Genomic DNA, 27,974 nt, shown 5'->3' on the forward strand with positions numbered 1-27,974 from the left:
AGAAAGGCCTTGGTGGGCCCAGTGTGGTAGCTTAGTGGCTGAATGCCTTGCATGTGTCTGGATCCCATATGGGCACTGGTTCATGTCCTGGCTGCTCTACTTCCCATCCAGCTCCCTGCTTGTGGCCTGGGAAAGCCTGGGAAAGCGGGGAGCTGGCAAACCTTGGGACCTTGCACTCACGTTAGAGACCTGGAAGAAGCCTCTAGCTCCTGGCTTTGGATTGGCTCAGCCCCGGCCATTGTGGCTGCTTGGGGAGCAAACTAGCAGATGGAAGAAATTTCTGCCTTTCCTTCTCTCTGAAAAACTTCCTTTCCAATGAAAATAAATAAATCTTAAAAAAAAAGACTATGATTCAAAGAAGAGGTTGTAGTATGTGTTTAATTATAATGAGGATGTTTAGCATGAATGCATTATTGAAAGGCAAATTTCCTTTCTGCCCAGGACAGTGTAGTAAGCGGAGTCAGATGGTGAAGAGCTTGGGTGTCGCATTCCACACCTGGCCTTTGCTTTTACGACGTGTGATCTGGGACGAGCTGACCGGTGATCCCCTGCAGCCTTGAAGTGCCCATTTCTTTATCTGCCAAATGGAGGCATTGATAGTATGGTTTCCTGCCAGTCAGGGGCAGGAGGACAAAAGGAGATGGTGCTTAACCCAATGTCAGAGCGGTGGCCGAGAGCATTGGCTGTTGGGTCACAGTTATGTACTAGGGCTGAGTCTAAACAGAGGCTGCTCTACTCTGGACATTCCTGACATTTGCCCACCTGCTTTATTTCTTCCATATTCCAATGTTTGGGAACTCCTCACAGTCTTTGCCTATGGTTGCTGGAAAAAATTAAACATTTATTTCCCTTTATTGAGACTCCCAATCCCTTCTGGTACTTTCTAGAAGCAAACCTTTTGAGAATCACTCTATGTGAGTGCTTCAAAATTCATGGGAAAATGAAATCAGTAGTACAAGTTTCTTTGGGTGCAAAAAAATGTTTTGGTGACAATTTTTTTTCCTAATTTTATATGGAAACACATGAAAAACTGAGTGGATTTCAAAAATTATATTTCATCAAAATAAGCTCTGCTTTTAATTCTGTCCTCCATGAATTTTGTAAAGTGCCATCCTATACTCTGAATATGTCTTTCCATTTTCTGTATTTGTTGCTTTCTGTGGTTTTTATTATGGAAAAAGCATGTGTAGGTGTACACATTTACATTTCTGTCTGTAGACATATTTCACGTGTGGTGTAGTGTAATGGAACCCGTGCAGCTGAAGTTTCTCATCCCCTTACTCAGTGTGTTTGACAACTGTCCTTGTGCTGAATCAGAAGGGCCTGAAGAGGTCTGAGGATAAAGCAAAAAGGAAGTTTGATCTCTGCATAGATAAGGAAGTGCATGCTGATTGGTTGCGTGGGGAAATTGAATAGGCTCCGGGGAAGAGGCGGTCAGGAATATGAGGAATGGAGGAGAAGCACTGGTGCATGTTGGCCTCAGTTGGAAGTAAGGGGCTGGTCAGGCTACATGGTCAGCGTGTGTGCGAGTTCCTCATTGGCTGGCAATGCCATTCCCTTCAGGGGATGTTTATGCTGGTAAAGTGGACTTCAGTCCACTCTGCCCTGGGCCTGGAATTTCCCTACCCAGACCTGGAAGTCCCCTAAACAAAATGCCTCAGTGCCAGCCATCGAAGTGTTATCTATTGGAGAAGCAAATGACACAGTGATTAGATCCCCTAGGACTGCACACCCTCTGTGCAGTGGGTTGGTTTTTGTGCTATCAAAAGGTAGAGCAAGAACAGGCTAGGCTGAAGGAGGGAGGCTAGGGGACGGTGCCTCGGTGGTAGCTAGCACCCACATCCAAGGCACTCTTTGGAGACAAAGTGTAAAGAATACAGTTCAGTATAGCTGGCCAATGGTTGAGGGGAAAATCCAGATTTTCTAGGGTGATACACTGCTTTTTGTACACGCACATGTAGGTATGTATGCAAATTCACTTTAAATGCAAAACTTACAAACTGCATTCAAATGCTTTCGTCAAAAAGTAACCTATTTTAAGAGAAATATTGATAATCAATTTAATTTTGGTAAGTATTTCCCTTTTCTCCTTGTGTAATGGCTTTCTATTTCAATCCCAAGTTCTTTTATTTAAACATAAAATTTGTAAGTCAAATATGCCAAATGATATAAAATGCAAAATTATCTTTAATTTATTACTTTGAAGTTTTATTCATTTCCATAATGGGCTTCGTGGTGGGAAAGTATTGACTTTTAGTCAATTAGTTTAGGAATTGTTCCTATTTCTGAGACACAGCACTGTGCCGACTGGCTCTGGGGCTCGTTGCATTTAAGTAGCGATGAGCAAAAAGAGAACTGAAAATGGGGACAAAAAATCAGCAGGTGAGAGGCGAGCATTGGGAAGGGATTTGTATCCCACTGTGGAAGGAGAAGCAGGTCACAGGTAAGGGGGGCGTTTTCAGACACGGAAGGCGCTATGGCTCCCTGCAGCTGGGAGAAGAGATGTGAGCAGTCGGAGCCCAGGACAGCATGTGTCCCCAGGGTTCCCAGTCTGTGGAAGTGATTCCCCAAAACTACTGATGGGTAAAGCAGGGTACTGGTTGTAAAAAGCCCTCCATGCTGAAAAACCATTTGCAGGTTGACACTAAATACAACATGCCACCTAGCTGAACACAGGCCGTTCTGGAGTCTTTCCCTAATGCGCCCCATTAGTATAAAGACTATCTGCTCATGAGTGTGTCTGTAGATTTTACATCATTTGCATTATGCCACAGACAAAACAAAAATATAGAAGCTATGAGAAATCCTTAATTTGAAGAAATTCAAGTTATTATTCTTTGACCTGATAATCTGTTAAGTCCAACTATACTTGGCTTGAAAAACAGGCAAAACATGCAGCAAAGATGCAAAGGCTTTGGGGAGAGACGGAAAACAGGGGCTCTGTTCTGCTTAAATCTTCACCTACTGCGTTTAGCCCCATTTCAGATACTCAGCTGCGACAGGATAAACTCATGCGTGCTTAAAAGTGATGAAGTAGGGCTGGTATTGTGGCATAACAAATTAAGCTGCCACCTGCCGTGTGAGCAACCCAAATGGAGGCTGGGTCGAGTTGTGGACGCACCCTTTCCAATATGACTCCATAATAACGCACCTGAGAACGCAGTGGAGCACAGCTTGTGTCCCTACACAACAATGGGAGACCTAGAGGAAGCTCCTGCCTCTTGACTTTAATGTGCACCAGCCCTGCCCATTGTGGCCTTTGGAGAGTGAACCAGCAGATGTTGAACCATATGTGAGAATTAACTATTCTGTCCACTCAAAAGAACCATACAGGCTGCTTTGTGAGCTTGTGGCTTTTTGCATGTAGGTAGCGTCTGGCTTTGTGAAAATATCAGTCATATCCCCTTTATTTAGAAACACATACAGGGTTGTGGATGGATAATTGCTGTTCTGGGCGACTGGCTGATCCCGTAAGACCTTTGTGAGGAGGCAGCACGTGATTGGGACCAGACACTTCCAGGCGAAGCAAGTGCACACAGAACCCTCAGGTGGGCAGAGCAACAAACCCTCCTGGAATGAGCGCTCCCTCTCACTCAAACCCTTTTGGAATGAACTCTGGTAAATGCGCACAGCTCAGACTCCGGTCCATTCCGCCTTGATTGACAGCCGGGACAGGTGAGATCAGCACCGCATCAAGATGCCAGCAAGCTGAGGATTTGGTATTCTGTGCACAGCCCCAGGCTTGGCTGTTGCAGGTTGCTGTGACAGCACAGGCAACTTGGGGAAAAGCATGTCAGTTTCCCCTCATAGAGATAAGCCCAAGGCATTCTTTCCCAGTCATCAGAGAGAAAATTCAAAAGGAAAATGAAGAATCACTTGTTTGGATCCTGTCTTTGCAAGGGGGGAGGCAATGGCCCTAAATTTTAGAGGATTTAGGATGAATTTCCCAAGACCAGCAGGACTGTGAAGCAGCTGGCCTAGTGACACACGATGTGGTCATTTTCTGATACCTTCACCTGTCTCTTCCACTAATTTTTCTTCTTTAAAATGGTCCTAAAGGAAGTAATTTGATTTAAAGCATTTTTCCCCAATTATTTGGCTTTGTATCATGCATCCGGCACTGCTCTGCGTGTGCCCACGTGATAATGTTCTGTATCGTCTTCCCATGTTTGTTGCTATTTCCATTTCTCTGGCAATGAACCCGAGTAGCAGAGAGCTCAGGCGACTTGTTGCTCACCAAGCTGGTGGGACGAAGCTGGCTGCAGACCCAGACAGATGCTTCCGGGACCGTGCTCCTGGCAACATCAGCAGTGGATCCATTTAACCTTCCCGATTTTCTGTCCACAGGGATGTGGAGATTGCACACACCCTTAGAGAGATAATAACTTAACAACGGGAATGCCAGCATGTAGATTACATGATAATTAGAAGGGACACAGAGAGGAAAGTTTATAAGTTTTTATGTTCAATTGAAAAATTTGACCTGGCTGAACTAAATTATTCCAGATACATTTTTTTTAAAAGGGATTGCCATAGGATAACATTTGACTGTGCTAATCTCTTGCTAAACATGTTTATGTAGGTTTTTTTTTTCCCTTTTTAGATATGAAGGTTTAATAGCTAAAAGTCTTGCTTGAAAACCATCACACAGGCACCTGGAACAGCAAAGGGTGGTGAGCCCCAAGTTCCAGTTCAACAGCCTTACATTTATACATTTCATGGGATCAATTGGCATGATTGCACCATTATGTCTTATTCAGAGAATATTAGCAAGTATAATGGCCTGTAAAGAAAAACTAAGTTTCAATAAAAATATCAGGAATGAAGCAAAATATGAGACGCTGATGCTTTTATTGCTAGAACCCTTAAAAGCACAAAGTTCTAGCAGAGAAACGTTGAAACATGTGTTAGGAAAACGAAACATAGACGTGGCCCTTTTGACCTTCCTAGCTGTTCCCCACTTTCTTGAACATTGTGATTCCTCTTACTGTCTGCCCATTGTATCCTCTCTCATTCAGCTATGCAGAATTGAGAGAATGCATAATTTATACAGTCCTACGCTAGAATGTCAAGTGGCTTGAGCTGTGTGTATCAGGGGCTGAATTTTCATTCTTGCACTGCTAGGATGGCCTATGAGGGAGGGCCAGGGCTACTGCTGCAGCACCCGTGCACACCCAGGGCCTGTGCACACCCAGGGCCCGTGCACACCCAGGGCCTCTGCAGGTGGGTGCAGCAGCACTCATGCAGGAGTGGGAGAATATGTGAGTAGATATGATATTTAACACACACACATCATGCACACGCACTTGCACACTTACATTCAAATATGCCCACCCTGCACATGTATTAATCAGACACCTTAGCATCCACGTGCAATGTTTCCGGAAACGGGGGGAGAGCCCTGTAGCAAATCTAGTCGCATTGTGAAGTCCTCTTATGAAAAATAATCACGACAAGCTCAAGCAGAATTGATTCTCTTAAACAAGATTCGTCTACTTAGCACTTTCTACTTTGGAGACAATGCCCTAGAATGCATAATTAAAGTACACCATCTCTAATGATAGATTCTCCTGTCACCCTCTGTTCAACCCCACGATGACACTTGGTTTCACTCAGAGCAGAAACCCAAGCCGTGGCCGCGGCGTACAGAACAACCTCCTCCTTGCCGCTCCAGCTCGCGGTGCGTGCTCCTGCTGTCCTCCCTGCCTGCGACAGCTTCCTCCAGCTACTCAAGGCCCTCGCTCGAGTCTGCTCCAATCACACTTGACCTCAAAGAACCCTACCTCGACCTGCATCACCACACTAGTCCCACTCATCTTACCTGCATTGTTTTTTTCTTCTTCATTATATTTATCACATCTAATTTAGGGTACAATTTTCTTGTTTTATATATTTATTTAGTTGTTAGTTATGGCTTACCACTTCCTAAAGTCACGAGTGCCATGGGAGGTCTTTGTTTTTCTCACTGAAGGATGCACGTGCACAGGAGAGCTCAGGAACTAATTGTTGAATGTGAAGGTGAGTTGTTTGGGCAGCCACACCACAGAAGTCATCCTGATTCATGCCTGGCACATCCTGTGTACCATGATTTCTCTTTTCTGGGAGAGAAAACTAAAGTTCAGAGAGATTAAGTATTCTGTCCACGCGAAGAGGACCTTCCCAAGAGCCACTTACAGGTGTCACATTTAGGGAGAACTGTCACTAAGGCCAGGTACTTCCTTCAGTGACAATCATGTCCTCTGAAACATTATAACTTGATAAAAACAGGCTTGAGTTACGGTTTGACACCCCCTGGCAGAGACAACCTCATACAAACTGAGCTAAAGTTTGTGTCTTTTTGTAATCCTAGTCATGAATATGAACTTCCGGTGTCTTAAGGTAAGAGCTTGAGGTTCAGGGACAAGGTTTTATGATCTTAATGTTTGCGTCAGTTCCAATTCATTGTTGAAATCCTGACCCCCAAGGTTATGGTGTCATGAGGTTGTGCCTTGGGAGATGACGAGGTCCTAAGGGTGGAACTCGCAAGCACAGGATTAACACCCTGTGAAAGAAGCCCACAGGAACCCAATCTCCTTCCGTCTGTGGGAGAACGCAGAAGACACCATCCGTGAGCCAGAAAGCCCTCTCCACACACCACATCTGCCAGCATCCTCAACTTGGCTTCTCAGCTTCCAGAACAGGGACACATGCCTGTTGTTGCAAGCCACCTGGCTGGGGATTTTTGCTGTATCAGAGGGGCTAGGCATGATGGAGTGGGTGATTCCAGAGAGCTGAATTAGATGATCCTGAATTGTATATGAAATAATCTGGAGGAGGGAGAGAGATTACCTTAACGCAGACAGCAAAATGGTACCCAGTTTGATTTTTATTGTTAAGGATCCCATCTACTGGACATCTCCCAAGGCACTTGCTTTCAAACTTGGTCTTGGATAATGCATTAAACATACACATTCCTAGGCTCTACTTCAGGAGTGCTGGTAAGTTTGTGGACCCAGGAATCTGTATTCTCATGAACCTTTTGGTTTGGTAAGCCAGAGACAGCCAGAAAATTGGCACTAAAGTTTTAAATGCAAAAACATCACACTTTTCTGTTCTCATCTTGTTTTACAACTAGAGGACTGTGTTGTAGTAAGCGACTCAGCCAGGTTTGCCAGCACCTCTGGGTGCTGATTGGGGTGGTGATGGAGTGCCTGATGCGCCATCCGTGGGCGTAAAAGGCTTCTGGAAAGATCCACTGCCTTCCATTGCAAGGGCTCTGCCATCTCTCTTGAAGAGCTCTCTGTAAATGAAGTATAACAGTTCTTCCCACTACTGTAGTTATGTTGAAATGTTAATGACTTCTGCTTTTGTATTCCTGGACTGCTCTCCTGAGTCCACAACTGAGGTGGGGAAATTCAAGCAGAAAATTCCTCCTCTTTTTCAAAGTTTATTGTTACCATACAGTTGGGAGATGAACTTCAACGGACACGATTAAAGGGAAGTCTAATCACTGAGTTTGCTAATAGTGTTTCCTTGCTTTTGATTGTGTTTGGATTAAAGCCTTATACGTGCGGTCTTGCTGCAGGGAAGGTCATGGCTAGCTGCCTAGTCCCAATAGAACCTCACATGGTTGTAGTTTTGGAATGATATCTTTCTGACCCAGAGTGGGAGCCTCGTTTTCAAACAGCATAACATTGCATTTGTCACTAATGGAACGTAACGTGTCTTAGAGTTATTGAGTCAGGGTGAATTTGTAGGAACTCTTTCCTTTCATTCACACGGCCCTACATTCCCACGACTAGTGGAGGTGCAGAACCTGTCATCAGCCAGGGGATTGGCGGCGTCAGGAGAGACCCTGCCACGGTGCCACCTTCCCCCCAGTGCACTGAGCCAGCCTGGGTGGGTTACTCCTCATTATCAGCCCTGCTGCTGGGATGATGGAGGAACTTGTCCGCGTAGACTTTAATCTCAGGTTCACACCTGGAGGAAGTATCAGATGCTCTATTGTCCTCTTCTTTTGAATGTTCAAATATTGGCCATAGGTATTTTGAAGTTACTTCCTTCATTATTCTTAAAAGACAATGATTCCTTTGAAGTGCATGTTAAGGTAGAGGTAAGTCGGCCTTCACACAGAAATAAAGGTGTGCAATAGCTTTTCTTATTTCCATAATTAGAGAAAATTGTACATATTTCCATATTCCCTAGCACAGAAATATACAAAACAGGTATTCAACAAATATTATGGAATTGAGGAAAAAATATCTTGGTTATAAAAAAAGAAGTGTATGAATTAGATCACTTCTTTGATAGCCCCGGATGAAGATTACAGCAGCCTCACAGAAGAAAGAGCTGCCACGAGCTAGCCAAGTGTCTGGTGGTAGAGAGGCAGGCAGAACTTCAGCTGGAAGTTCTAATTCATAAATTGCCTAATGTTTCCAGAATTGTGTGCTGTGCACTGAGAGGGAGGGAGGAAGCGATGAAACGAGGGCAGGGGAGAGAGACAGAGAATATTACACTTCCCTCTGTTGTTTCTATCCCTGCCATGGTTGGCTCTGGGCAGGGCTGACGCCAGGTGACAGTGGCAGGAGGCTGGCAACTTGAGCCGTCGTGGCTGCCTCCCAGGGACTGTGTTAGCACAAAACTGGAGTCAGGAGCCTGACACGGGGATTGAACCAAGCACTCACAAGTAGAATGTGAGGTTGCTAACCATCAGAGTAACGGCCCGCTTCCTATTGATAACACTTACCGACAAAAAATCATGACTCGTGAAAATACAGAATGAATATTATCAAAGATTTTATTGAATTTGCTAAATAACGAGGGAACCAATAAGATGTTAAATTTGGCTCAAAGAGCATTTGGTTGATAAGCATTCATAGGTAAAGTCAAAATAAGATTGAGGGATTAAGTACAAAATTAATGTCCAACAGAGCCGTACACCAAATGCTCCTCTTATCCCACTAAAGAATCTGCAAGCTAACCTCTCCAGGCCCCATTGCCCAGGTCTCCGGCCCCATTGCCCAGGTCTCCGGCCCCACTGCCCAGGTCTCCGGCCCCATTGCCCAGGTCTCCGGGCCCACTGCCCAGGTCTCCGGCCCCTTCTGCCCAGGTCTCTGGCCCCACTGCCCAGGTCTCCGGCCCCATTGCCCAGGTCTCTGGCCCCACTGCCCAGGTCTCCGGCCCCATTGCCCAGGTCTCCGGGCCCTTCTGCCCAGGTCTCCGGCCCCATTGCCCAGGTCTCCGGCCCCATTGCCCAGGTCTCCGGCCCCTTCTGCCGGAGGGCTGCTTTATAGGTAGTGATCAATATGGATTGGAGAAAACTGTCTCCTTAGGCGTGTCCTCCTGAGCAGCTCCCTTGGCCGTGGCAACCCTCCAGAGCGACAACCAGCTGCGCTGTCCTTCGTTAAAAGGACGCCAGACAAGAGTCCAGCTGTCAGCAGGACCTAAAGCCCTGGCATGCTGGGTTGCTCCAAGTGCCTAGACACGCTCAGTCTGCCCCTCCCTCATGGCTGCGTCTCCCCCCTCTTAACAGATCAGTACGCCCTGGGTGAAAGGTGCAGGGAGGTGAGCCTTGGCTCAGACAAGATGGGGCCTTCCTGCTCTGGGCTGCTGGGCCTCCCTTCCCTTCCTTCTAAGGAGAAGGGATGTCCTGTAGCCCGGCAGAAAGCTGCCCGCACTTCATGGGCAGCCATGCACCCATGCACACACCCAGCCCACCAAGGAGGGGGTCTCCATTTCCAAGCCTCACCCCAGGCTGCCCTGCCCACGGTCACTGGCTCCGGGGCTGCACCGACACTCCCCATGCAGGAAGGCTCAGGCACCGGGAACTGAAGGGCTTTCCTTTCTCCAACTCCGCTTGCCTTCCTCCCGGGGCTTGTGGCTACAAAACGATGGTGCCTCCTCACACAGCCTCTCACCTGGAGATGGGAAAGGAAGGAGAACCGGAGGATGAGGAGAAAGTTCCTTGGGTTGGAAAACTTTTTTTCTAAGTGACAAAGGGAGGGGGTGGGTGGCTGTCTTCTCCACGGAAAATTCGTAACTGGTCTTGAGCAATAGCCACGGAAGATGTGTGTGTGTGTGTGTGTGTGTGTGTGTGTGTGTGTGTGTGTGTGTGTGTGTGGTGGAGAGGAGCATAAAGCCAGGCAGCTCTGAGTTCTGGCTCCAGGACTTCCTCTCTGTGTAGAACGCGCTGCGTAACTCTGATCACCTCACGGAGCTGATGGGCTGGACAAGCGACGCACCTGTGTGCGGTAGGGGCATTTGTGCATGTTACCTGTCAGTGCGCATGAAGCTCACGCGATCCCTTAGAAAGCTGAGATGCAGGGCAGAGCGGCTGAATGGGGGCGAGGACCTGCCTTCCTGGCCCCCCAGCTCCCCCTGACATCGCCCGGGCTTCCCCCAGCCCGCCCACTCTCCCCGGGGCTCGGGCTGCAGTTGCGCGCGGCCGCCTCTAGATGGAACTTTCTCACCAACGCAAGGCCGGGCGGCTGCGGCCGGGGCGCGGGGCAGCCGGGGCTCCCTCCTTCGCGCGCCCAGGAGGGCGCAGGGTGAGGTCCGTCAGGGGCGGGGCAGGGGGCGCAGCACGGCTGCACGTCGAGCCTGGCGGGGTTCCCACCCGCTCCTCACCCCCGGCTGGTCGCGAAGGGAACCCCGAGGTTTCCCCGCGGCGAACCGGGGGCTGGAGCTGCCACTCCGGAGTCGGCTGCCCGCGGCTCTCCTCAGCCTTTCGGGAACGTGACCGTGGCCGCCCGTGCCGGGTCTGCGCAGTGCCCGCGTGGGGGCCGTGGCACAGCGGGCGCTCCCAGCCCTCGGGGAGGGGGACAGTGGCCCAGGCGCGGGGCGGCGCGGGGCGGCGCGGGGCGGCGCGGGGATGGAGCAAACTTCTCTGTGGAGAACGCGCAGCTGGCGGGCTGCACTTGGAACAGCCCGGGCAGAGCGCGCGGGGTGACCCGTGTTGTTGCCGCCGGCCCTTTCGGAGCTGCGCTCGCTTAGGGGGACTCGCGGGGACCGCCTCCCGCGCCGGCCAGGCTCTCCAGGAGCCGGCTACTCCTCCAGTCCTCGCCAGCTGTCCCCGCACCCGGGGCTGTGGGTCCTTCCTTTTCGTTGGGGGGCAGGGACGATTTGTAAAACTATGGACAATTCTGCAGCCCGCATCGCTTTGGATTGAGCCAATCGGGGTCCCTCCCTCGGGCCGCGGTTTCCGCACCCCGCCCCGCCACGCACTCCGAGGCTCGTCCTCCGGCTTCCCAGGGCGGGCGCCCCGCGATTGGCGCTCCCGGGCGCGGTCCCGGCTGCTCCCCGCGCCGTGCCGGGTGAATGGCCGCGGGCGGAGGATCGGGAGGCGGCGCGCAGACCAATCACGGTCGCCGGTGGGAGTACTGGTTATTCACGGGGAAGAGACCTGGCGCCGGCGGGGCCAGCAGCTCAGCCCCCTCAGCCCCGCGAGCAGCCACAAGTGCGGCCGCAGCGCCCGCCTCGCGAGCTGACATGGAGCTGCGGGCCCCCGCGGGCTTCCTCGCCGCGCCCTCCGCGGGGAGCAGGGTAAGACTGGCCAGCCGCGGGGAGAGGGAGAGACAGGCCAGCAAGTGCTGAACCTCGGGAAGAGGCGCCCCTCCCGAGTGCCCCCCAAACCCGTGCTTGCCGGAAAAGGAGAAGCCCTCCTGTTTTGTCACCCTTTCTGTCTGCTTCCCTAAGCCCGCCCAGCGCGCAGGCAGGTGCACCGCTCGTCCTCCGCTCACTTTAGCGATTTGCTTCTCCTGGGCTCAACTAGATGGCCTTGCACACCCGGAGTCTGGGAGAGGACAGGCGGGCGCAGGTGACGGGGAGTGCGGGCAGAGTGGGCACCGATGCCTGGCTGGGCATCGGAGCTTGATTGGGTGTCTGTTGATTTTACGTTGGCAAGAACAAGGCAGCCACCCCTCTTGTCTTTCCCATGATTACATCCCAGTGAAGAGGTTCCGAATGGAAGGAGGCTTCACTCGGAACTCCCCCCTTCCGCCTACCCTTGGAAGCCTGGCGATGTGAGCCCCCAAAAGTTTAGTCAGGGAGGTAGGGAGAAGGGAAGGGACAGAGGCGCCCAGGATGATCTGGGGGGTTGGACTGTAAGGCGCTCCGCTGTGCATCGCGAGCCCTGGGCGACCTCCCGGACCTGCCCTGCGAAACCCAGACTCGCCCCGCGAGATGACGAGGTACCTCCGTTACGCGAACCGAGCCGGAGGATTTCCGAAGTTCGCGGCTTCCGGGATGAGTAGGGGTGAGCCCCTCCCTTGCCGAGCCCTGGTCGGATGGAAGATGGGAGTGTGGGAGGGGGTGGTCGCTGGGGAAGCCGGGCGGCTGGGGAGGTCCTCCAGAACCCGAGAACCCGCCTGCCAGGAGTCGGCGTCCTCCGAGTTAGCTGGGTGAGGTTGGGATTTCCGTGCCCCTCCTCTGGCGGCTGTAAGGGAAAGTGCCGGAGTCCCGCGTCCTGCTTGGGGTGGGGGAGGAGGCGAAGTGTCGGGGAGTTTCCCTACCCGGCAGCCCCCTTGGCCCTTGGCTCAAGCGTCAGGGGACCCGCGTGGGGCGGCCAGGTGTGCGGGAGGGGTAAAGTGGGTGGTGGGATGGTGGGTGGAGGTTGGCATAGGATCACCGCGCCTGGAAAAGGCGCGAGGGACCAGTACATCCACAGCCCCTTCCCGATTCCCGGCCCTCACCTTTCCCCGGAGCTGGGCTTTCACAGCCCAAGAACTGAGAAGAAAAAAAGCAGAGGTGGTGGGGAAGAGGGGCCCGGGGTGGGGTGCGAGGCCCCGGAGCTGGAGGCGAGGAGAGGGGAGAAAGCGCCTTCAGCAGAAGGGAGAGCCAGCCCCATCTGCTCAGCCAGCAGCACGGAGATCCCTTGAGGTTCGGACGGAATCATCCAAAAATCAGAAACCTCACCAAAACAAACAAAACAGCTTCTTCAGTCTGACGCGCTTTCTTAGTGCAGATGAAATGCAGAGGGGCGTGCGAGCCACCCGGTTGCGCCAGACGCATCCCCCGCGTCTCTCCCGGGAGCTGCTTCCCTGGTGGCCCACCGTTTGAAGCCCCGGGGTCAAGAGGGCGCCCTGTGCTGTGCGCCTAGAGTGGTGAGGGTGAAGGCAGATGCGCTTGCCGAAGCGCAGAAACCCAAAGCTCGCGTCCACCCTGCTGGTGGCGCTTCCCCGGAGGAGGCAGTGACTTACTTGCCGGTGGAGGGGCATCCTTTTCCGGAGACCTGCCGGCGTGGGATTCTCTCAGCCGAGACGCCCAGAACGCCCAAGAATAATGCGCTACTATCTCGGACACTACCGCGACTGCATACAAATCCTGTTGCCTGACAGAGCTGGAAGACAGGGTCTGCGGTGGGGCTATTTACAAGAAAAATCATAAACGGGGAAAATGCATTCCGCGGATAGCTGGTATTTGGCTTGCAAGAAAATCTAGGAGGAAAAGAGCCACCAGCAGGTAGATCTTGGATAAACAGCTTATTGCACTTGACTGTGATTTCCATTTTCCGCTATGAAATTGTGTGTCAATAATTGCAAATGGCTACAGGAACCACCTTAGGGTACCTGGGCACTTGCTTGTGGATATTATCGTATCAATCTCCGTAGGAAGCATCAGCTGTGTAAAATTCACCCTCTGGTGCTGGAAATGATGTGGCTTGTTAATTTTGAAAAGGAAAAAAAAAAGTATACACGGGGGAAAGCGAAGCAAGATTTTTAAAATTTTTTAAAATTCAGAGTCAACTACAGGATGTACCAAATATACGATAGACAGAATGATTGCTTTTTTTTTTTTAAGGGTGTGTGTGGGTGTGGTGGGGTGGGGGAATAAGAGGGGACTGGGACACAGCCTGTGTAGAATAAAGAAAAAAAAAAGAGGCTGAGAACAGGGTTGATGCCGTTATTTAAGCTCAAGTTGTTCCATGGGCTTTGCCCTCTGTGCACGTTATGGCTGCTTCAGTAATTCTGAATCCGTCTGTATCCAAAAGGAATGGGGGTGGGGGAAAGGACCAGCTGAGCTCCAGTGTGTGTGGGAGAAAGTTCCAGGTCTGGAGAGAAGTTGGCTGGGCAGGGGAGGCTGCCGGAGAGCTGGTTTAATTAGTGTTTACACAGCCAGTAGCCCAGCTGGCACTGGTGTTGGCAGCATGGGGTGCTGATCTTTGTGAAAGAATGCTCCATGGGTTGGGGTTTGACACACAGAACATTGTCCACACTTGCTCGCTTCAGGGCTTCGCCATCCACACTTCTGATAGCCATGCTGTTTTTCCTTCCGAGCGTTTCAGCCCAGCAGCCTTCTCTGGTCATCAGAATGTCCAGCAGGAAGAGGGCTTGCTTGGCCCTAGTTCCGGCATGGGGTGGGAGAGGAGGGAGGTGTTTGTCCTCTATAGATCCACAGTAAAGACCTGGTCACGTTGGAGGCTGTGGACCAGGCTGCCTTGGGAAGGTGCAGGGAACTGCTGCTGTTTGCCTGATAGGACCCCATGGCGCATCACCAAAGTGACACATGGGCACTTAGAAGGGACCCTCTGTGCTCTGGAGGTCAGGCCAAGAGTAGAATGCCAACTGGACTCGATTGTTTCCATCTCAAGGGGAGGATTCCTGTCTGTTGGGAGTTTAGACTTGGGCTTGGTTTCTTTGCATTTTTTTCCTTTTGCCTAGAAGGAGTATTTTCTTTGGTTTCCACTTCTCTTTGCTTCTGTAAGTTTGTGGTGACTGGGAAGGACCTGGGGCGAAATGGCTGAGGACCTGCCTGTGAGTGGTGGGGAGTCGTGTTGGAGCGCTTTGAGACCCACGGCCTCAGGACCACCTGCTCTACTTCATTGTGGCACCTCCCTTAGCCATGGCCAACAGTGCTACTTTCTCCAGTGAAGAAACTCTGACTATCTCAGGAGTCATCTTCAATATGCAAGTGCTCTGCTTGGGGAATGACAGTAACTGCCTTGTCCCTTGGGAGGGACAAGGCCCGCAGTGCAGCATGGAGGAGAGGCCGCCCTGAATGGGGCAGCATGGAGGAGAGGCCGCCCTGGACGGGGCAGCATGGAGGAGAGGCCGCCCTGGACGGGGCAGCATGGAGGAGAGGCCGCCCTGGACGGGGCAGCAGTGCAGCATGGAAGAGAGGCCATCCTGGACGGGGCAGCATGGAGGAGAGGCCGCCCTGGACGGGGCAGTATGGAGGAGAGGCTGCCTTGGATGGGGCAGCAGTGCAGCATGGAGGAGAGGCCGCCCTGAATGGGGCAGCATGGAGGAGAGGCCGCCCTGGACGGGGCAGCAGTGAGCAGGAGCAGGAAGAGCAGCAGAGGCTAAGGGGCATGTAGAGATCGTTGAGTCCGTATGCTACCTGTTTCATACCTGTGGATAAAAGTGTGCAGAGATGACCAACAGGTGGGATGATAGAATCCTGCTTGTGATTGTGGAAGGCTTCCTGTTGCTCTGGCCTCACCCTGAAGGATGACCGGTCACCACTATCTTCAGAGTAGCTGTCCGGATGCTGCAAGTGCCTGAGGTCTTTGGTTCTCCAGGTCAGACAGTGTGCATTCCTTGTTTCCTCTTGTGTTGGTCCTTCAAGTTTTCCTGGGAACTCGCTTGTTCTTAGAATGAGCCCTGTAGGGTGGGAGCTTCGAACTTGCTCCGAGTGTGGTGGCGATGTGGTTTTCTTAGACCGTCTTAGGGTAGTGCCCCACCAAAATATTTTTCATTTCTAAGGCTGATGGTTAAACCGTAGTGTCCCCATATGCTTGGCAGACTCACACTTCATTTTTGCACATGTTATATTCCTCTGATTTCACAACCCATAAGCATAAGGTACTTAGGAATCATTCCCTATTTTAGCAACAGAGAAAATGAAAGCAGGTTAAGGGACTTGCCCAAGGGCACTCGGTAACTGCTGGGGGGAAATGAGGAGGGTGGTAGTCTCTCCAACCTCCTCACTCCCTACTTGCATGCTCAAACCAGGGGTGACCCTGGCTCTGTGGCGGTCTTCTGGATCCAGGGGACATGAGACAGTCCCTGCTTCCAGATGCTGTGACCTCAGACACACAGGGTCTGTTGCCAGGGTCACCTCCTGCTGAGGACTGTGATATCCTCCTCACAGTGTTGTGAAGATGGAGATGAGACAATGAGTAGGAGGCTCCTGGCACACTGTACCATTCAGCAATGTTGGATTCAGTTCCTTGCCTTCTTATCTGATGCATACTTTTAAGGTGGTTTCTCATCAACTTAAATAGCATCTTTTTGTGTGATAGCTGTGTGAGTGAAAAAATCAGCATGCAGATTGAATTCTACTAAATCAGATTTATTTTAAATGCATGCGATTTGGCTATTTAAAAGAAACCTGTGAATTCTTCTGATGCAAATAATTACTAATTTATCTGTATAGTAAGTTGAGCACCTAGATCGGTTGTTATGTGTTTTGTTATATGAGACTTGCTTGTATAAGCAAGCTTTCAGTATGCTGTCACTTGGGTAGCCTTGAAGCAATTTCAGTTGTATTCAGGTAACAAAGCCTTGCTCTGATGTTTGAGCATTATCTCATTCTCCTTTATTGTTCAGTAATGCAGCTGGAAGACACCTTAGTGGGGATGTGCACCACTCATTTCTGCAAATGGAGTGGAAGCACAGAGGCGAAGTGACATGCTCGGTGTCACCGGCCAGTGACTGTCAGACAGGATCCCATCCCAGGGGATGGCTGTCAGCGGAGAACTCTGCTGCTGCATCCTACTCTGCCCCAACCGAGAATGCACAGCCCTACCCACTGGCTTCAGCCTGGAGATGATCCACGGCAACTGGAAGGAAGTGCAAGTGTGGGCAGTTTCAAATGAAACTTCAGGGTTTGTGATTTTATGAGTCAATGACAATATTCAGCTTCTCCCTCTGGTGAAGGCACCAAGTGCAGGCCGAGTCGGAATGTTGGTCTGTCCTTTTCATGAGAAAACCGTTAGGATTCTTGGTTGTGCTTGCTGAGGGAAGACATGATGGCAGACCCCAGCAGAATCTGGGTTGTTGGTGATTCCCCCTCGCCAACTGGCATCAGGCTGGCCAGGAAACCCCTTGCAGCAAAGGTGTTTGGACTGGTTGCCTGGGTTGTTCTCAACTCTGTGAGCACTCACTCCAGGCTGTCTCTTACTAATAAGCACAATCTTGTTCTTAAAAAGCTAACCTTGAGGATGTGCACTTTTCTGGAGGGTTCCAGTGGGGAGTCAGGGCCCTCACCCTCCCTTGTGCAGCCGTGGGTTGGCCCCACAGCATTGGGGTCTGAAGATCTGGGAGACACTGCTGCTTGCTAGCTCAGGGTTTGGGGGACATGCTGAGCCTGTCTGAACTAGCCTCTCATTGATGTGAGAGCTAATGACTGGTGTGTGGAGTCATCGGGATGCTGTGTTAAGTACTTGAGAAGTTACGTGTGCCAAGATATGTATGGTTGCAGAGAAGGTTCATAGAAAATAAAAAGAAGCAGAATTCCAGGCTGTGGTTGGGAGGAGCTGTGCTTCTCCCTGGCCTTTCAGGAAGCAGCTGTTAGGGAGCTGCAGTCCGCTTCCAGCCAGCTGCTCTGCGGGACCTGCTCCCCCGTGGTCCCCGCCTGTGGGACTGTGCAGGCAGGGCTGATGCACTCTGACTTGGAAGGTACAGGTGGGCAGGGGATGGTGGGAAAATATTGCTCCTTTAATACAGGGCTGAGGAGAAGGAGGGCATTCCTATCAAACTCCAGAGGGTCAGTTTGAGAGAAAAGCTGTTTGACTTTAAATCAAACATCAGACCTGAAGTAGAGCTATTTGTATCTAGGGCACAAGAAAGGTCATTATTTCTTCAAAACTCTTTGACTCCAACTAGGATGAGTTGGATTGAAGTTCACAAGAATTCTCTAAGAGCAAGGTGAGGCAATGCAAGGTTCTGCAGCGAGACCCAATTTATAGAGCTTTTCTGCAAAGTTTCATGTCTATTTTTCCTTAGAATTTAAAATTGAATCTAGACCTTCCAGGTGTTAAGAATCTGTACTTCTAACTTTTTTTAATGACAGTGTATCACGTTTTGAAATAACAACAATATTTGAATATTTTATAAGTAGCTCTGATTTTATTTTTAAAGTGAGAATATGCAATAAAAACATCACAAGTTGGGCAAATATAGGGAAAAACTTGTTCTGTTTTAGTGCAAGGTGCATTTTAGACGAGGCTGTGGATGATAGCTCTTGTTTCTAAGCACTTACCCTCTGCTGGGTACTGTGCCAAATCACAGGTACGGTCACCACTTTTACAGATAAGAAAATCAAGCATTAGAGAGGTTACAGGCAACTGATTCTGTCACAGAGGAGAGAATTCAAGTAAAGATTCCAAGGAGCTGTCAGGTATAGAATAGCCATCATCAGCCCCTCGCTTTCCATTTCAGGACACTTGTCTGCTAAAATGATTTTTTGCCTTGCTGTTATTCATCTCCTGACCCTTCCTACTCTAGAGGAACCAAATATGTTTTGCAGACACCATGATTTAAAAAAAATACCCCCAATTGTATTACTTGTAGAACTCTACAGCAAGTAGAACTTGGTTAAAGCCACAGGAGTGGTTAAAGGATGCTTTGTGGCTAACGGGTGGATTTTGCCTTTGTTTATAACTGGAAGCCATTTATCCTTTAGTATGAATAGTTGGGAGGGACATGGTATAATGAAGAACGCCCACTCTTGGAGAACAGCAAGCCCTGTGCCTTTCCCTCCAAGCCGTGGCTCTCTGTGTCTCCATTTATTTTATGCCCGGGCACAGCCGTGGGCACTGCTTGGAGGTAGGTTTTACTGCCAAGCAAACTGGCCTTCCTTGTGACACTGTACAGCTCCCTCCTACTTCTGTTCCTAAGGTGGGCGGTGCCATTTTTTGTGATCCATCACATATGTGGTTTCACCCAGAAAAGCCTACATTGACTTTCTGAGTATTTTCTTCTATGGAATGATCGAGGTCAGATTTTCTGGGGGAAAAGGAGCTGTGAGAAGAATTTGAGTGTGAGGGGCTTCCAGTTAAATAGTGGCAAAAAAAAAAAATCAGCTAAGCCCAACATGTCGGGGAGTCCGGTGGAGGGAATTCGAGGCTTTGGCATGGCCTGTCTGTGGGCACTGGGGAGCTCCCAGCAGGGATGGCCACTGGGTGTTGAGCACTCAGCTACTCAGTTCCACGGCTTCTATAAGCCCCTTTTTCTGAACCAAAAGTGAGAGAAGCACAGCTTTCTCTGAAGGCATTTGGGCATATGTTCAGTTCCCCTAGGGAAGCACCATGCTTTCTTTTGGGACAATGAAGGTGGAAAGAAAATTTTATGACCTGGAACTTGAACAAATGAATGGAAAACACTGCCAGATGTTGGTTGACTAGGCTGGAGGAAAATGGTCCAAATTTCAGGGTACAAACTCATATGTAAATAGGTTGGAAAAGCGCATTAGGTGCAGAGCACAATAGTGCTGTTTATTTTCTTAACTCTGTGCATTTCAAGTGTCAGATTCCCTGCGTGAAGTCATCTCTCATTTTCAGTTAAATCTCAGCAAAAGTCCTTGGAAAGAATCTCGTGGAATCCCATGAAGACAAAGGCCCTGAAATAAACTTTTTCTGCAGATTTGCCTGTAGACTTTATTGCTCTGGGTTATTTCTAGTCTTGATGAAAAAACTGTTTTCCCCACAGAGTCAGACAAAATTAAGAAGCTCTTCAGTTGATCTTCAACTCTGATTTGCTCCCCACGATTCTAGGATTTTAAGGCATGTTGACTTCAAGACTGGAAGCAAACCCGTTGCCATCACCAGGCAAATTAATTTCAAAGTGACAATAGCCCTAAGAATGTCTGTCTTCTCCGTGTGTTTCATTTTCTAGTCTTTGCTTTGCTACCTGAGAACAATATAATTGATATGAAATAGCTGACATTCTAGGCTAAATTTTCCTAAGCTACAGAACTTGCACAATTTAAGACCTTTTTGGAACCTGTATCCTCCCACCCCCGTCTGTTATGCCTACTTGGAGCAGCACTTTTTTTTCCCCACCTGGAAATCTGAAGCACAAAAAAGATGTCATTAACAGATGACTAGTTGGTTGAATAGGTCACAGCAAATAACCTTTCATTGTGATTTTGCAGACAAAATTTAAATGCTAAACTCATCTGTAAAAAGTAAGAACAGATTTGAAAAGGAATGATGCCATCCATCAGCAGATTCCCGCCTTCATGGAAACAGCATTTATTGAAATAAAATGATAAATAAAAGTGCTTTCTGGCTTGGGAGAACCTGTCTGGTTTCTGATACTTTTCTGTTGCCTTGCTCTGAAAGCGTCATCAATCTCCCTGTTCAGCTGCTGTGTGGCCAGGTGTTCAGAATCACAGGGAGGCAAAAAGAATCTGTTTCTTACTGAATTGGGGGAAGTAATAATATTTTAAAAATCTGAGGTTGCTGCAAGCAGGGTTTAAACATCTCTGTGCCTGCTGGACTGAACCCCTTTTTCCTCCCTTTTGCTCCCCAGGAATCATTCTCTACAGGGCTGACTTCAAGGACATGAATTGTTGACCTCATCCTCACACCAGAACCTCAGATGTTGTTCCAAGTTTTGCACCATCCCGGGCAAGTCGACTTTACATGGGAATAAGACTGAACCTTTGGTGTCTGATGGAAATTCACTGTGACGTTTAAATCAAGGAAACTTTCTGAAACTCACCGAGTCTTTCCCCCATGGGCCCTGATGGTAGCCTGCCCAAGGTGCAGCCTCAAGTGGTTCTCCTTCCGTGAGGAGAATAAACTTCGGGTCTGGGAGTGCGACACCACCTGTGGAAAAAATGGTATGCGAGGGAAAGCGGTCAGCCTCCTGCCCTTGCTTCTTCCTCTTGACCGCCAAGTTCTACTGGATCCTTACAATGATGCAAAGGACTCATAGCCAAGAGTATGCCCATTCCATACGGATGGACGGGGATATCATACTGGGGGGTCTCTTCCCCGTCCATGCAAAGGGAGAGAGAGGGGTGCCTTGCGGGGAGTTGAAGAAGGAAAAGGGGGTCCACAGACTTGAAGCCATGCTTTATGCCATCGACCAGATCAACAAGGACCCCGATCTCCTCGCCAATATCACTCTGGGCGTGCGCATCCTGGACACCTGCTCCAGGGACACCTATGCTTTGGAGCAGTCGCTGACATTCGTGCAGGCGTTAATAGAGAAGGACGCGTCCGACGTGAAGTGTGCCAATGGGGATCCACCCATTTTCACCAAACCCGACAAGATTTCTGGCGTTATAGGGGCTGCAGCGAGCTCCGTGTCCATCATGGTCGCTAACATTTTAAGACTTTTTAAGGTAGGTAAAAGCGTCATCTTTCTGGTGAAAGGAGAGTAAATAGTTGTGACTCCAGCTACAGGTGTCAAGAGCAAATGAAGATGCTGAAGATGCTCATAGACTTCCTCTGTGTCGCTAGGTTCCTCAAATAGGGATTCTGTGAATGAGTTTTTGCCTGAGTTAAACTCATTCCATTATTTGCACTCAATTGGATTAATCAGGATTCTTTGATTCTAAAGAGCAAAGTTGTGCATTCTGTGACATGTTGGGGGCTTGCTGCTCCCTTCTGGAGACTCATTTAAGGCCAAAGCAAGCATTTTTTTAGGATAGAGGATAATGAATCCTTCACATTCGTATGGCATCTGAGGCATGCATGGTAACACTGCTTTAAGGTGAAGGCTTTGCTATTGCAAAATTCCTGTGTGAAGAAATGGTATTTATTGTGAAGGTACAGACAGAACTGATACCACAGGAGACAGGAAGGCCATGAAATTGTCAGGCCTGTTCTAATTACAAGAACAAACCCTCATTAATTAAGACTGTTCTGGTACAGACTTGGAGTAATTGTATGCAATTCTTACTGAGTTAAGAGTTCAACTTTAGTCAAGACATTTTGATTTAGGTTTGATGATCCATTACATATACAATGCATTTCTATGCTGAATAAAATTGGCAATATGGCATAATATGTGTAAAAACACTGAAGAATAAAAGGTGCCATAAAGATAAAGTTTTCTTCCGTCTCCACTTTCATTAACTTTCTCATTTTATTTATTCATACCCATTATATAGCCCTTGGTAATAGATGTCATATTTTTTTTTTTAAAATTGAAAATACTTTTCACTTTGATTTCTTACTCAGTGGGACATGACTTTCCCAACTTAACCTGAATTAATGAGGCTTCATTTTATATTATGAAAAATGATTCCTATGCACATTGGACTTAAAAATATTAAAAGAATTTGGAAAAGTTGGATGGGTGACAGTTACAGTGACAAAAATGAACAAAATGATGGAAAACCTCACAAAATGAAGGGAGTTGAATCAAAAATCTGTAAGGATTCTTGGGGCCCTGGCTGGTTGACCTACTTTTCTTGCTGGGACGCCCTCTGGAGCTTCCCCAGCGAGGCCATGCCGGGCTGCGTCGAGCCCTGTGTGCTTTCTCTGCATTTAGCGGGCAGACCAGCAGAGCAGCAGCTTAATAGCTGTTTCCAGATTGACGAGATTTTCCTAAACAGGAGGATGCCCAGGCAGAAGTTCTGTGTGTCCATGGTGCATTGAAGAGGCACAAACAAGTTGCAGGGGCTACAGGAAAGATCTGAGCAGGACATTGCAAATTTTTGTGTGGCCCCACCTGCTCCCAACTTTGCAACTGTGGCTCACAAATACCCACTTTTATTAAAGAAAGAAAACCCTTCTGTTACTCTCCTGTTGCACACTGGTTCTGTTACACACTGGTCCCAATGTAATTCCTAGAAATCTTATGTGTTTCCTGGACTGCGCTTTCTAGGAATCTTATGAGCCCAGTGGAGGAGGCGAGGGGTCTCCTGTGGCTTCCAAAGTTTCTCGATATTCCTTTGCTCACAGAGGCAGCTTCTCTGTAGAATGGGGATATTGATAGTACTGCATTAGCTGTTGGGAGTATTGGAGGAGAAAGACCAAATGAAGGGTTGTGTGAGGATCCGATTGTGTCTTTTGGTTTCTTGGGCAACTGAAGGAAATCAGGCCACCTGCGGACAAGAGGGAAGCCTTGTTATTGTGGATTGGACCTGGCTTTTCTCTGCTCAGTTGTTTCCTCCGTGATTGACCTATTCTCCTATACTCTTGAGAAATTCAGGAGGAACCCATATGACCTGTGAGCAAATTGCTACTGACTCTTTGGCCAGAGTCCAGTGCTTCCGGCCAGCTCTTCAGAGGACAGGTGGGCTCTGGAGGACACTGTTTTTGTGGCAGTAGGGTCTCTTTTAACCAGGAGGGGGCGCTAGCTGTGGCAGCTGTGATAGCTAACCTGCTCTTGCCTGGAGTAAGCATTTCATATACATAGATGTGCAAGCACAGGTATTGAATCAGATTGCTGGATTTGAAAGCTCTGTTGTGTTGAATGCTCAGCCCATCTTCTAGCTGAACTTGGAACAGTGACATGTGAATCAGACAAGTGCAACTTATCTTTTGTTGTGTTACTTGGGGCGATGATTTATATGCAATCTTCATCTAGTGATTTTAATTATGAAATGATGATGGTTAGTTACTCTTGGGATAGAAAATGGCCCATTTTATGTATGGATGACTTCTGCTTATCTTCATGCACAACTGACATGAAATATTAGACTAATTAGCAAAAGAATGATTAGCAAATTAATGCATTGGGAATTGGCATATGGTAACATTCAAAAAATAGTAATTCTCCTAAGCTAAATGTCCTGATTTAGAAAAGTTTAAGAAGCAAGTTGTATGGAACTTGGGCTTCTCTGGGCACAGGACCCAGAAAGTCTAAAACCTGCACAGAAATCAGCGATTTTCAGTCATTCCTGGGCTAATAGGTTTTAAAGAAATAGAGCACTTTGCTTTGAAAATATATAAACCACTGGGGGCTTGGTGCGATAGCGTAGTGGTTGAAGTCCTCACCTTGAATGTGCCGGGACCCATATGGACGCCAGCTCTAATTCCGGCGACCCCGCTTCCCAACCAGCTCCCTGCCTGTGGCCTGGGAAAGCAGTCAAGGACAGCCCAAAGCCTGGGGACCCTGCGCCCATGTGGGAGACCTGGAAGAGGCTCCTGGCTTTGTATTGGCTCAGCTCCAGTCGTTGCATCCACTTGGGGAGGGAACCATTGGATGGGACATCTTCCTCTCTGTCTCTCCTCCTCTCTTTGTATATCTGCCTTTCCAATAAAATAAATAAATCTTTTTTAAAAAAAGAAAATATATAAACCATTAACCTGGTGCATAACGGATGCTATCAAGGCCACAATTCATGAACTGATTCACTGTTCTGCTCAGATTGGGTTTTTAAGGATGTGGCTGGGACCCGATTAAAATTGTATTGAAAACATATGGGTTGTAATTGCAAGTAGGCTCCGACAGCTTTGGGAAAGTCCTGTCTGTCTTTACTGGTAGGGTCTGCCTGAGCTCAGCGGGGAAGGAGATAGAGTCCTTTAGGCATGCTCATCTCTCTGTTTCAGTCTTGCCCTTCTGTAGCAACCTCTCTTGTGGACGTGTTCCTTCCTGCTTCCTAACCGAAGCCTGCTACAGAGGACATGTGTATGACTGGTCACCTGCAGGTGTGGGTAGGTCTCGTTTCAATGAAGAGGATTTTCCACAGGATCACTGATGGTGGAATGAACCAATTGGTTTTTCTCAGGAAATCTGGAATTCCTGGAGGAGGCTCAGGCAGGGACTGCACCTCTTCCTCCCGCAGCCCAGGTGGCGATGCCAGAGTCCTGTTGTCCTTTCTTGGTTCCTCCTCTTATCAGAGCTCAGAAGCAAGTGAACCAATTGGCCTCGTTAGCAGCAGAGGAGAGTTGGATTCAGTGTTGGAACCAGCTGGCCGTGGCCCAGAAGCAAGAGAAGCCATTGGTTCATGGGGTCCTGCTTAATTCTCCCCCAGCCCCGGGGCGTGTGTGTGTGTGTGTGGGGGGGTCTCCTGTTGCTCTCTTCTCACCTGACCTGCAGGATGTGTGTGTCTGTCCGCCTTCCTCTGAGTACTAATTGAATGAAAGGAGTGCCTCATCTCTGACAGGTGTTTGGAAGTGAAACACATCTGAGCGGCACAGAATAAGACTTTCACGATCCGTATTTTAGAAGCACTGCTGTTCCTTACACACACACACACACACACACACACACACAACACTCTATAGTGCTATGAAAATTATGCATGAATTTCAAAATTTTCACACCAAAATAAACTTATCTTTTACATTCTCCCACAAGATTTAAAAAATACTGAGAAGTTCTTGGAGAGGCAGAGAGAGAAAGCTCCCGTGAACTGGTTAGTTCCCCAGATGTACAGAAGTCCAGTTCTTCTACATGGCAGGAGGGTCCCAGCTATCTGAAGTTACCATTGGTGCCTACCATTGGCACCGCTGGGAAGCTGGAGGGAGGAGTTAGAGCCAGGATCAAACCCGAGCATTCTGAATGGGTCCAGGGTGCCTGCTTCCATCCACCTGTCTTGTGGGCTAACATGGGACGGAGCAGATGCTTGGGAGATTCTTGAACTCCCCCCACAGGCTCCTGGCTCTAGAGATGTGTTGCACCAGTTAGGATGGTGTGACCACAGAAGAGCAAAGTGGAAGTGTCTGTCCCCTGTAAAGGAGTTCATTGGCATCCAGAGACTCCTGAGTTATGGAGAAGAGAGGGTTAGTTCTTAGGGATCATGTAGTCTGGAAAGACTTAAACTTGAATGAGGAGGCTTTTTGTGAATCCACGAATCATTTGCTTATAAAGAGCTCTAGTATTTTTTTCTAGTCATTCTTTAGATTAAATGTCATTCTTTAAATTAGAGCAAATATATTCTTCAACACATGAATCACACATCTTACTTTGAGCAAAGGTTTAAATTCTAGGTTAAAAATAGCGCTTGATCCTGGAGGTAATTCACATCAATGTCCACAAAGGTGCGTTGGTTTAGAACAGTGTCTCTGTTCTTTTGGTTAAGGTTACCTGACTTGTTAGTTCTTTATTCTTGAAAGACAGGAGGTAGTTCTGAAATGTATCCTTCGCAAAGCAATCCAATTAGATTTTTCAATAGAAATCCATTTGTGGTTAGCCTTGACATTTTCTTCCCATGTGGAAGTGTGTTGGTTACAAATGGCTAAAATATATCTTCATGTTAAGTAAATGAAGTACAGAGAGAAATCCTGTTTCCCAGGAAGCCGACCCTACTGTGTTTAGCAAGGATGGTATCTTCCAATACTCTCCCAACTGTAGCAGCCACTTCCATTCCGCCAGGCATTTTGTGAATTATTTATTACATCCAATGGGATTTAATAAACTGTAAACCATGCAAAGGTAAATCTGCCACATCCAGGATGTTAGATGGACAGATGCATGAGTGCAATCAATAAACCCAACAGAAGGTAATGGTTCACATTAAATCTTATTTGATGACAAACAGATAATGGGAAATTGAAAGACTCCTTCAGTCACTCCGTGGGTACTGTGGAAAGCTCTTCTGTAACTTTGAAAGGAGTTCACTGACTTTAGGTGCGAGATGATAGACTCTCATCCCACAGGCTGCCCGATGTAGTAGCGCTGGGTGAGAACAGGTGCCGCCCATCGCTTGTAGCCGGGGAGCTCTATCAGACACAAACTTGGAGGCCTTTGTTCCCCTTTTCCTTCTAGAGTGCAAGTTTGCCTCTACTCCAGCAAGTCTTTAATCACTGTGTTTGACCAGGTGAAGTTTCTTTGTCACATGAACAAAGGTGCACTTTCTCTTAGCATTTCTTCTGGCTTTGTTTTGTTCTGGTGTATTTGCTTGTCTGCATCCCATACTTGCTCATAAGCACCTGTGCCAGCATCCATGTGTGTCTCATTCTCAGCACCCAGCATGGACCCTCTGTGGGCCTGAGCAATGTTTGTTAAAGGAACAAATGAAGGAATGGACTGTCAGTTCCTTTATTTTAATGCCAAATATTGAAAATAATCGGTGCTGGGTAAATAGAACGGAAATGGAATTTCATTTGTTGTATTTTTATGTTCTTTCGGAAGAAGGGAGCACAAGGAGTTACAAGTGGAGAAAGGAGGAAATGTGGTATATTTTAAGAATGCCTATTTTTTGTATGCGTTTTCATTTTTGGACCAGTTCACATTTTTAAAATTAAAAATTAAATAAGGAAAATACACGAATACATTAGCATTTTCAAAGGTTTAAGCAATGAATAAGTAAATAGCATAGAATGGAAAGATTCTTCCCAACATGTATACCTATTAATAAAGTTTCACATGTACACGTCATTTTCATGGATCAGTGTGCTATGACTTTCTCTCTGACTTAATATGTCTGAGAGATATTTCTATGTTGGTTAATTGCTTTGCTTTAAATATAACTTGGCTGAATTCATGCAGACTTTTTAAAATGAAATTTATCTATTTATTTGAAAGGCGGATGTATGGGTGCAGTGGGGGACAAAATAGAGAAATTCTCCATCCAGTGGTTCACTTCCCCTATGGCTGCAGCAGCCAGAGCCGAGTAGGAGTTTCGTCCTGGTCTCCAACCATGGGCACAGGGACCCAATTACTAGAGCAGTTTCTCACTTCTTGCCTAGGTCCATGAGCAGGAAGATGGATAGGAGGCCAAGGAGCTGGGACTCCAACTGAAGGCATATGGGATGCAGGTGTTGCATTTGACTCCATCCCTCATACAGACATTTGAGCCCCCTGGGTCTTGAGTTGCAGGTGCTAGTAGTGATGGCTTGACCAAATTCAGGTGTTGAGGAGGCGGGCCTAGTGGGAGGTCCTTAGGTAAATGGAGGCGTGTCCTGCCAGTAAGGGGCGGAGCTAAGGGTTGGCTATATAAGCCTGCCCAAAGCCGAGCTGCTCCCACTCTGCTTCTTGCTTGTTCACCCGTCAGCGTGTGAACATTCCTCACCAAATGGCTGAAACAGAGGGCCCACCCAGTCTTGGAAGGTGAATCTCCAAACTTGTGAGTCAAAAAATACCTGCTTTTTTCCTCGTTAACCTCTCTCGGGTGTCTGCTATGGTTGGGCCAGGTTGGATGTTAAT

General features: G+C 48.3%; 1 protein-coding gene across 3 annotated transcripts in view; it reads left to right on the top strand.

Moving 5' to 3' along the window:
• Positions 1-434: 434 nt before the first annotated feature.
• Positions 435-27,974, top strand: part of GRM8 (glutamate metabotropic receptor 8) — a 565,201-nt gene continuing 537,661 nt past the window's right edge. Inside the window, exons 1-3 of one of the 3 annotated variants that reach the window (XM_041001985.1) lie at positions 435-447; positions 4,670-4,673; positions 20,454-21,273. In XM_041001985.1, coding sequence (XP_040857919.1) covers positions 20,764-21,273 — 510 coding nt within the window. In that variant the 5' untranslated portion in view covers positions 435-447; positions 4,670-4,673; positions 20,454-20,763. Of the gene's footprint in view, positions 448-4,669; positions 4,674-11,400; positions 11,521-12,075; positions 12,168-20,453; positions 21,274-27,974 lie in introns of those variants that run through there. The other 2 variants (XM_041001986.1, XM_041001987.1) reach the window with 2 other exon arrangements.

Source organism: Ochotona curzoniae, unplaced genomic scaffold (genome assembly GCF_017591425.1).
Source record: "Ochotona curzoniae isolate NIBS_2020 unplaced genomic scaffold, NIBS_Ocur_1.0 scaffold_2476, whole genome shotgun sequence".
NCBI classification, from domain to species: Eukaryota; Metazoa; Chordata; class Mammalia; order Lagomorpha; family Ochotonidae; genus Ochotona; species Ochotona curzoniae.